At 40.0% G+C, this 10,983-nt stretch overlaps 1 protein-coding gene and 1 long non-coding RNA gene across 3 annotated transcripts; one reads left to right on the forward strand and one right to left on the reverse strand.

Moving 5' to 3' along the window:
* Nucleotides 1-6,878: 6,878 nt before the first annotated feature.
* Nucleotides 6,879-10,055, reverse strand: LOC122646494 (zinc finger CCCH domain-containing protein 56-like). 2 transcript variants are annotated; one of them, XR_006330629.1, is made up of 3 exons: nt 8,640-10,055; nt 7,130-7,492; nt 7,042-7,053 (listed from the first exon to the last, which is right to left on the reverse strand). XR_006330629.1 is itself a non-coding variant. In XM_043840065.1 (2 exons), the coding sequence occupies exons 1-2, from the start codon at nt 9,394-9,396 to the stop codon at nt 7,200-7,202; spliced, it is 1,050 nt and encodes a 349-aa protein (XP_043696000.1). In that variant the 5' UTR covers nt 9,397-9,599; the 3' UTR covers nt 6,879-7,199. The 2 variants fall into 2 exon arrangements, 1 of the variants encoding a protein (XP_043696000.1); XM_043840065.1 differs by having other exon boundaries at nt 6,879-7,492; nt 8,640-9,599.
* On the forward strand, nt 7,665-7,979 carry LOC122646495. The gene is made up of 2 exons (XR_006330630.1): nt 7,665-7,822; nt 7,871-7,979. It is a non-coding gene; the product is annotated as an uncharacterized LOC122646495 (long non-coding RNA).
* Nucleotides 10,056-10,983: the final 928 nt, after the last annotated feature.

Genomic DNA, 10,983 nt, shown 5'->3' on the forward strand with positions numbered 1-10,983 from the left:
AACAGGGGTGGGCTGGTCATTTTACAGGTGGGTTCACCTGGGGCCCACATGTGAAATGACCAAACCCCCTGTTTTTGGGGTGGTTTCCGAGCGCTGGACCCTCCAGCTCCCGCCACGGCTGGAGGAGAGCCAGATCCAAAATTGGTACCCATCACCGAGAAAAAAGAAGGGGGAAAGTAGAATCTACACTATAGTTGCATTGCCACAGGACAGTTGAGCCAAGTTCGGTTTGGGGAACCGGCACAAGGCAATACTACTGGTATACTCTCCATATGTGGTGGAACTTCCTGTCTTCTTATGATGATGATGATGATGATCCGGTGATCTCAACGTATTCCGATCGTTGTCATCTGGTACATCAACATGTATGATGGAATGCCCTGTACTGTGGCACCTTGAAAATCTCTGAACTACCATCTCTTCCCCACCTTCTTGTCCTCCTCCATCTAAACTAGTCATTGTACCACCACCCTCATGGCTATCTCCCCCCTCCACCACCACCACCACCACCTCATTCCCATGCTCTTCATCTTCCTTTGAGGTGGACAAAATATTATTGTCTTCTCTGATTGTTGCCTCGCTAATCTCTTGCTGCTGCTGCTGCTGGTCATGATTCTGATTCTGATCCGGTGTTGGTGATGGTGGTGGTGGATTCGTGTCTTCATTATTGTTTTCCACTGGAGGAAGGGGGCTTCTCCGGCAAATTGGGCATGTGGTATGGTTTTCAAACCATTGGTCTATGCATTCTGTATGGAAGACATGGTTGCAAATAGTCAATAGCCGAAGCTCATCATTGTCTTCAAATTCAGATAAACACACAGCACATTCAAGAACAATCTTATTGTCCTGGATATTCTTCACTGAGGAATAAACAAGGGTAGGGAATGTAGCAATGATTGAAGGGTCAAGGCCAGTATTAGCAGCAGGATTTGGATTTGGTTCTACGGTGGCATTCCCGGAATGGGTAAGCCGAAAATTCGACAAATGCACTAGGTATCCCATAAAGAATCGGCAGAGGTAGATGGAGAAGAAGCTTGCAAAGAAGAAAACAAGAATGACAATAGTGAGAGTTGCTGTTAATGATGGTGCAGCGTAATGTGAATGTGATTGATGAGGTGAATAATTGGGTGGTGCTGTGAAATCAAAATTTGTCGACATTGCCTGAAATCATCAGCTTTAGATAATAGGCCGGCCGGATCTTATAAGATTCTCCGGCCTTTGAGTTTGCATGGAATAAAACAGAAGCAGAAAAACGGAAAAATAATAAGAAGAAGAAGAAGCAGAAGCTATGTTTGAGGAGAAAATGAAGTTCGTCAAAGAACAAGCAAGTACTCTTGCATGGCATTTGTTGGTTTGCGCTTCTTTATTTTTGCCTTTTTCTTTTCTTCTTCTCTCTCTTTTTAGAATTTAGCAAATTTATATGCTAACATGGCATTTGTTCGTTTCTCCTTTGCGGTGATGACCAAAGTCCTTGAGCGAGTCGCTTGTGAGAGGAAAACCAGAGAAATTATAAAAAAAAAATAAATTTGGGCAAGAGAATGCTAATTGGTCGTGTGATCTCGGCACCAGCATGGTAATGAAAGTACGTATAGAGATATTGGTTTGGATGTGATTTGCAATTCCATCGAGACTAAACGGTCTTTTTACGCACAAAGACATGAGTTTGTGTTTATGCATAGAACCATGCTGACCAATAAGTGTTCCTTTTGTCACAAACTGAAGGAGGTTGACAATTAAGTCCTCATGTCAATTCTTTTCATTTAAAATATTTCATTTTTTTTAGAAAATACTTATTGACCACTTGCCCACCAAAATAGGATTCTGTTTCGGAAATTATGATAGTCCTAGCCTAAAATAGAATTTTGTTTGGTAAATTAATGGTTTTCCTTCTACCTCAGTGGTAGGCGGCTAGACTGTTGGGACTAGCGTAAGTCCAGGTAAGGTCTAGAGTTTGACCCTCCTACCCCCGCCCTCTCACCCATCTTGAAATAGTAGTAGCAGTAGTAATATAGTAGTGTAGTAATAAGTGGGTCTCCGTCTGGCTCTGACAAGGGGCCTAGCACAAAAAAGAAAGACAGAGAAAAAGAAAATTGCTTAGTCATGTACCCCTGAAATGACTCCCTTGTCTTTCTACAAAATGAAAAAATCCCCTTAATCAATGCCCCTGTGTGTGCTCTCATTGAACTCCACGTTGGTCTAGGGGTCACGCAATTAGGAAGCAAAACCTTCCTTCAAAAAAATTGATGGGTTTTGAAAATGGAAAAATGGTTTTCTAACTCCGTTTTATTATCTTTGCTTGAAGGCTCCTCCTTTCCAAAACGCATGAAGAAATATAAATATATAATGTTATCATCCACACTAATGTAGTAGTTGTTCTACTGGAAAATCTATCCACAAAGTACCTTTCTGATAAGAATTTGTGGGGGGAAGCCATTCTCTCCATGGTTTTAGTGCACGGTATCGGAACGGGTATCGGTCAACCTAGAAATTGATACGATATCGGCGTGGGCCAACATGTATATCTTTCCCCCATCTTTAAAATAAATCATATGGTAGCTTTGTTAGCACTCTTCTTAAACATGTCCATAGACATACTTTTTCAACTTAACCCAACTTTGCTACATGTCAATATCTAGGGGCACACCATTGTCTCTAAGGAACTTGGCAAAATAGTCCCGTAACTTTGGGAGAAGGGATGCCTCCTCATAAAGGGGGTCAGAGGGACCAGGCCTATGCAATTGTTTACCAAAAACACAGGTCTCCACAAAGTTGTAAGACAATGTATGGGGGCTTACGCCTGCCCAGTGCCAGAAAGTCAAGAAAGTTGGCGACCTGATGATAGGGGAGCCGGCAATCGAAGCCTCGGTGTAAGGCGACTGTAACTATAACAGTTTTAAGGTAGCGAAATTCCTTATCGGGTAAATTTCTACTTGCATGAAAGGCATAACGATCTGACATTGCCTCGCTCGATGAAATAGACATGTTTGTGAAGATAAGGACTACCTAGACATGGACAGAAAGATCTTATGAAGCTTTGCTGTTTCCTAGGATTGGCTTGAAAATTGTCAGGAAGTCACAATTGAAGACATGATGAAAAGAGACTTACACATGGTGGAGGCATATGATTGAAATGGATTGCTCAGATTGATATGACCAATCTAGAGTATACTCCATCTATTTTGATAAACCCAAATTCACACCAACCAATCAGAGGCCGTCACATGTCCCGTCCCAAGAAGGTGGACCATGACAGGACCAGTGAAGGATCAAACACGGGCGCAGACCGCATGGCCCTCCACGGGCGCCGATCCGCATGACCACCCTCGAGCGGCCATCCGTATGACCACCCTACAGGAGTGACCTCGACAAACACAGGCGTAGACCCTGGTCTAAGATCAAGATACCACCGCCGCCATCAACAAGACATGCATCATCTTCAGACTCTAGACCACCGCCTATTAGCTGTACAGTCCCATACAGATACAAACACCAGGCACCTTATCAGACAACGTATTAGCGTCTATCCGCTAGGTACATCAGCCCTACAAGGACACTACCACCTGTAGGGGACAACCAATCAAGGAAGAACCCTGCTACCTAGGGACTCTATCAACTACGAAGGATTACTCATTATCGACTGGGACTCTCCACACCGCTACACTCCACTATAAAAGCAGAGGTACTCCACCCCATCAACCCATCTTGAATTCTATCATTCATCTATTTGCTCAGAGAGATCTAACTTAGGTATCGAAGAGTCTTAGGCCGGAACCACACCGGTTCTCCTTTGTCACCCTAGTCCTTTTGCAGGTTATAGCACTCGAGGGACCACCAACGATTTCCTGACGTTCATATTTAATGGCCAAAATAACCAAATCAGCCAATGCAAAAACTTATACAAACAATAAAATATAAAAATAGGGAAAAAGAACTTTGTCCCGCCTCTATTGATGTTTTTGTGTGCACTCTCATTGGCCCCGTACTGATGCAAGAGCCACGCTTCAAGATAGAGAACACGTTCCCATAAAAGTTGAATCATTAGATTAATTGATGGGAGGTACAGTGTGAGCCAATTAATAAACTCAAATTGGAACTATATAGAATAAATTCAAGTGGACAATTGCATATGAAATTCAAATGCTCCTTGAATTACCGCATTTTAAAATAGTTAGGGGTTCAATCCACTAGAAACCGATTGGGTTGTATCTTGATCTATGAATAGGATTACGGTTCACAATGATCTAGTTGGCCCTCTAAGTTTTTTATTTAGGAGAAAAAGATATCTACTTGGTGGTGTTTCCTACGCCCTCTCACAAGACACCGTGAGATGATGCCTCTGCCCCCTGGATAGATACCCAAGCGTGCTTACCCATTGGCCCAAATGTTTGTGTAGAGACTAGAGACCATGCAACCAAGTAGAGATCTCGAGTTCGGTTCCTCTGCACATACCAACAGATGAACGTACATGTGAGAGCCAACCACCTGTCTTATTTTTGTCATTTACAAGGGGAGGAGAGGTTTTTACGGAAACAAAATTAAAATGTGATTGGGTCTGAGATGTATGTTCACCTGTTGGTACATGCAGTTGATCCATTCTCGAGATCTCTTGCCCTTTTTTTAATGTTTAATTTAAACTTCAAAATTCAAAGGTCATTTTACTCACTGCACTGTCTAAATGACACCACTATAGGTGTACTCAAAATTTCGACAACTGCTTTTTTATTGCCCCTTATTCCTAAAAGCTCTTTATATTAGGAGTAAAAGAGATTTTCAATAATAATTAGAAGGTAACTTATTATTAGGTGTCATTGTCTTTTGCTTTGAATATACATGTGAAATGATATAATTTATCCTCGTGAAATATTTTATACTAAAAGAGCAAAAAAGTAAAGTTACAAATTATTTGATATCTTTATTTTTCCCTCATTATTCATCCTTTTGGGGGTTTGTGGGGGGGGGGGGGGGGAGTTTGAGAGAAGCTGGTTAAGAGCTTGAGAGTCCAGACTAAACAATTTCTCAATTAACAGTTTTATTTCCCTAGCCATGTCCTATCATTAGGTCAATTCTCTCTCCAAAATATACAATACAAATAGGAAATGAGATTCATCCACTGCAGAAAATTCCTGTGTGCAGTGATATCTTTGCCATGGCAACTTTCTCAAACTTCGTGTACACAGATATGTCAAACTCAGCCCATTTGGTCTCTTCAGATGCAAAAAAGCAGGAATGACTGACACACACAGAAAAGGTCAGCCTTCCAAAGAATTTCAAACCACTAAAAAAATACGAGAAGAATCCAATGTGTTAGGATCCTCTGCATCACTCAACCCTGAATGACCCTGTATCAAGCTTCATTTTGATTATAAGGACTGATGTGACTATCTCAACCCTTGATTGTATGAATGAATTTCAAGATAGACCACATGTCAAATTTTCGGGCTCCAAGCCACCTTAAATGTATTTTTCTTTGTATTTCCAACAGTATAAAATTGATCTTGTTCTCAACAAACTTTCCAACCTTCACCATGAGGCATAAAGAGTTCCATTTGGACTGAAAACTTGACACCTGAGTTGGGGAGGTGCCACTTGCAAAATTTTCATCCCATCTGAATTATCAAATGTCATTTATAGAGCCCTGATATAGGCTGATACAAGGTTAGGGTGGCACAGAGGATCTGAATGTGAATCCAAAACACACTATCCATAAGTTGAGATTGGTTACAAAAGTTGACTTGTGGCTTACCTAGAAGATAGCCCAAATAGCTAGAATGATCAAATCAGCCATCTAAATATCCGAAGAAACCACCTGTCAAGGGAACTTTTCCTCTCATGGATGGAGGAAACATCCCCCCCCCCCCCTCCCCAAATATACACATCCAATAACAATGAAATATTTTAAATGTATTACTTGTAATGGTTCACAGGAAACTTTCTATATCCAGAACATTAGATGGTTATGGAAGTGAAGCAGTAAAATATTTAAAGTTCTTCCATGGCACAATTCAAGTGAAAGATATGGTTTTTTATGCAATACAGCAATATAACAGTACAGTTTTGCATATTTACAAGCACCCCTACAGGTTTAGGATGGGTTTGTTCAGTTTACCATCGAATAGCCTCCTCTGTTAGTATAGAAGATGTGAAATGCAGCTTCTCAGCAGCTGTGATTCCTTAGGAATGATGCAGGACGCAAAATGATGAAGAGACATAAGACAGCAAGTTCAGGGAAGACATGCTTGTCCAAATATAACAATCAATCTGTCTGAAAGAGGTCTAGATAAATTAATGTGTGTCAAGTAGGTAACCTGAAGCACCCAGAGCAGGTTTGGAGGAGACACAAGATGGCAAAACTTCAAGAACATTTTTTTTTGGATGAAACTTTCTACGACATTTTGACATGCAATGAACAAGTTTAAAACCATCTGGATCTTGCTCATTTTGCAATCGTGAATCAAAGGGGTCTACCTTTAAACAAAGAAAGAAAAACAGAGTAGGAAACAGAAAAGAAATCAGGTAGAACAGTGGGAGAGACAAAGGGATAGGATTTGGGATTTTATTTACAGCCAAGAAATTATAATTTTCTGCCACTACATAAGAATGTATTACCAAGGACGCTCTTGTTTCTGTAAGTCTTTTTTACTTTTTTTTGGGTGGGGTGGGGATGGACAGAAGCATTTGATCATCTACAATTTCCCAAAAATGAACAATAAAATAATAGTAACATATGTAAATATGTTTCCAATTGAGCCAAGGTATCAGAAATCAAAACACCATGAAATTCCATGTAAGCATATAAACGATAAGAAAGAGATCTGAGATCTAGAATTACTCTTAAAATTTACTAGTATTACAGTGATGAAGATTTTGGTTTAAAAAACTAGGACAATATGGTATTTCAACTGTGATTAATAAAGACATCAGGTTACAAAGTGATTGCAGCTCCAAACTTTCTGATCCTGAAAGTTGAAGTCTTAAAGCTACTAAACAATTGGAGCTAAGACAAGAACTCAAATGATACTGCATAGACAAAAAAAGTGTACCCTCAAACCAGAACTAGAGCCGCACAGCTCATTAAATCCCAATAGTTTGGAATGTTGGATGATTCAAACTATCTTCTCCTGAGTATAACTTTTCAGTCCACATCAATTAGTCTAAAAAATGTTCTGTGCAATTGCCAATTACTCGAGCATTTTTTCCATCTATCGAGCTGGTTCCCACTCATAATCATCAATCCAATCACCATATATCCTGCTGATCTTGTCTGGGCCCTTCCATTTCTGAAGAGGCCTCTGCCCTTGCCTTTGGCTTAAAGCCAAAGACCTCTGTGATGGAACTCCCATGTGATAAACATCTGTATGAGGAATTGATGTAATAGATGCTACCACTGTATCTGTCTGGGTTTTTGAAGACACTCTTACTTGCTTTGAGTCAGGAGGGGCTGTAGAGTCTCCACCTTCCATATCCACAAGTCCTCCGCCATACCTGTGCAACTCTGTTTCCAAAGATTGAATTGTAGTAAAATTGGGGGTTCAAGTGGGATCCCTTACACCTAAAATTTGTAGCAGAACAACACATTTGATGAACATATAAAAATACGGTCAAACTAAGTGAACATTATGTCTTACAATGGGGTTTCCCTTTTTTTTTTTTTTTTTTAATAAACTTCATTAGTTGTTTTTCTTGACTTCAAATAACTATTAAAAGGTGCTCTTCTCCAGTTACCTTGTATGTGTTAGGATTCCGTACTTTAATAAGTTTGTCTACTTTATGAAATCACCATCAAATGACTTAGAAATTGGTATACAACCACCCAATTTGCAAGGTGCTCTTAAAAGAGCATCCCAGTGCACAAGGCTCCTGCTATTGCAAGGTGCTCTTTCCGCTAGTGAATTAGGTAGCTATGCTACATAGCACCTACAAACAGCAACTAGCCAATCAACCTGAACGGCTCACCTCTTCAACGGGTTATAGCCACAAAATAAAATCAACTTAATAATCATAAACTCAAAAGAATGGCCTGCTTCAACAGTAATCAAATCTTATCCTTTTCAACATTAGCTTAAATCATAAGAAAAATGTCATTTAAAAAATCACAAGATAGTGAAGCTTTTGGCAATAGCCCACCCAAAACATGGGCAGTCCAGGTTATAGAGCAGGTCATAACAAGCATATATTATGTTGACAGACCCAGGTGCATTGACTTGAATAAATTTTTTTAGTTAATTCACCATTTTTTTTGTTGTTGTTTTTTGGGGATGGTGGTGGTAAGTACTGCAGTATTGCTCAACGAGTATCCCACCCAAGGGAAGCAATAACAAATCTAAGCCCTTGAGCTGTACAGCAAATGGGATTTTTTTAAATGACAGTTGAGATCAGTAGGATAGAGCTAACATGATAAGTGGTTCCTTGGTTGCTCTTCCATAATAGCAGAAGATTAAGCAATGCTTTTCTTTTTGACATGGACACATTGCATATTCATTTTAAGCAAACATCTGCAGGCTACTTAATTAGCAAACTCAGTTGTCTAACGAAACAAATAACGTTTATGGAAGATCATAATGTAAGAATTCTCTTCTCAAGAAACGAATTCATTCACACAAGTGAAATAGAAAAAAGGTAATTGGTAGACAAGATCATACCGCTTAAGCCATGAGCAAAGTGGCACTTGCTTCCAAATGGGCAGTACCCAGTCGTCTCCCACTTGTTACAGATCCTAGTTTTCCAATTTGAAGGCTTCTGATTCTGTCCATTCCCATTGTTACCATATCCACCACCAACAGTTGGACCCAAACTGATGGCCACACTCTCTCGAGCTTTAGACTGTTCATCATGGAGGAAAGTGCAATTATCTCCATATGGACACCCCTCTTCAGTGTAGAACTTCTTACAATGCCTCCCTTTATAAGATCTCTGACTCTCTCCACTCCCACCAGAAATAATAGTTGGAATCTGGTGTTCTTCCCTGGGTTCTGAAGACACACCTCGTTCCTCCTCCTGGGCTGCCACAATTTCCTGCCAATTGGGAGGAGGCTTACGAAGTTCTTCAATCCCATGAGCAAAGTTGCAGTTAGTGATGTAAGGGCAAGTCCCTGCACGAAACTTGCAGCAGAGTTTAGTCTTGAAGAACATCTTCCCAATCGCTTTGGATCGATCACGATCTCTGCTTAACCCACTTCCTTGGGAATCTCCTCTGGTTTTCTTGTTCGGAGGTTCGCTCCCAGATCGAGTTTGAGACTGTCTCCCATCATAATTCGAGTTCGAAGGAGTGTCAGCAGATGCATCTCCAATCCAAGCTCCGTAATCATCCTCAGTAGCCCAAATTGCTTGGTCACCTAACCCAGGAATCCAATTGTCTCCACCACCACCAATTTGCCCAACATCTCCACCGTAATCCATGACAGGAGAAACCCACCAGCCTAATCTATTTTAGATTAAAAAAAAGAAGGAAATATTTTGAACCAAATACAAAGAACTCAGCCTCGAAAACCCACAAATTGAAACGAATTCAAATAATGGAAATATACGGAGAAGAGCAGATTTATGAAACCCTGGATTCATCAATTCAAGCAAATTCCCAAATGGGTCTTTCACAGATACCTAATTAAACTCAACAATAAACAGGTTGAACTAATTTTTTTTGCTAAAATATTAATCTCATTTAAGCAAGAAAAACAACAACAGCTTCAAACGGGGTAAGATCCTTTAAATCTAATATATTACACCAAAGATCACCAATTTTTACTCTTACACTGATTTACAACAACAAAATTCCTCCAAAAACAAGAAGAGTAGATAAAATTCAGAAAAAAAAAAAGAAAAGAAATACAAGAGCTAGAACCCAATAAATAAAAGAAATTTCGGGATCGAATCGAAGCAAAAGTGGGTAAGAACCTCACATACTAAAAAAGAAGAGTATCTAGAGATTTGGATAGTAATGACAGGTTTGATTTGAGAAGGAATAAACGAAGACACTCTGTAAGGGTGGAGAGTGAGAGAAAAAAACCTGTAGTGCCCATTAGAGAGAACAACAGGAAAGGTAAAGAGTAAAAGTTTGTATTAGGCATTTAGTTGCCTCTCTCTCTCTCTCTTCTCTCTCTTCTCTCTCGCCAAGTAAAAGGAGTAGAGGATAAAAAATCATTTTTTGCTTTTTCCTTTCTTCGTTCTCTGTGTCTGTATATGTGTGTGTGTGAAGCTTAGACATGGAGTAATTTTGGCATTTTCTGGATGTATTGGATGGTTTGGATGTCCTCTTTGTGTATCCTTTCTTTCCTTTTTGGCTAATCAATCTTTTTTTTTTGGGTAAAGTTTTGGCTAATCAATGAAGAAGGGGAAAGAAGCTCCAGAATAAATTCTTCTCCATGCCTCGCAGTTTGGGCTTGAGAGATCGACACGTGGAAGATGCGATATCCATCGATGCAAAAAGAAAGAAAAAAGAAACTAGGTTAATCGAGCTTGCATCTTTGGATGAACATCTTCCACGTATTGAGCTCTCAGACTTGAACTACAAGGCACAGATGAAAGAATTGCAGAGAATTTTAATTCGGAAGCTCACCAATCCAGTTTTACACGTGGCATCTGAGATGGCATCCAAAATCTAAGTTTTGTTTTTTTTTTCTGCCATGTCATTCTCTTTCCAAGTGGCAAGCTTCATTTCATTGAGTTCAATTCTCTCCATGTACGTCCGGGTGAATGTACAATGTGAGAGTGAGAGTCAACCACATGTCCCATTTTTGCCATTTACAAGGGGAAGAGGGGTATTTATGGAAACAAAAGGAACATGTGGTTGCCTCTTTGATGTACGTTCACCTGCATGTACGTGTAGATGATAAATTCTCTCATTTCATAAGCCTCCATGAAAAGGAAATAGGCCTAGTGTCATTGAATCGGGTGCTTGGAGAACGAGTGGATCATTTGGACCGCACATGCAAGCGCATATGCAGGCAGGATTTTTGCCTTTTTATGGGGGCACTGTGGTACTTTCGC

Source organism: Telopea speciosissima, chromosome 11, assembly GCF_018873765.1.
Source record: "Telopea speciosissima isolate NSW1024214 ecotype Mountain lineage chromosome 11, Tspe_v1, whole genome shotgun sequence".
NCBI classification, from domain to species: domain Eukaryota; kingdom Viridiplantae; phylum Streptophyta; class Magnoliopsida; order Proteales; family Proteaceae; genus Telopea; species Telopea speciosissima.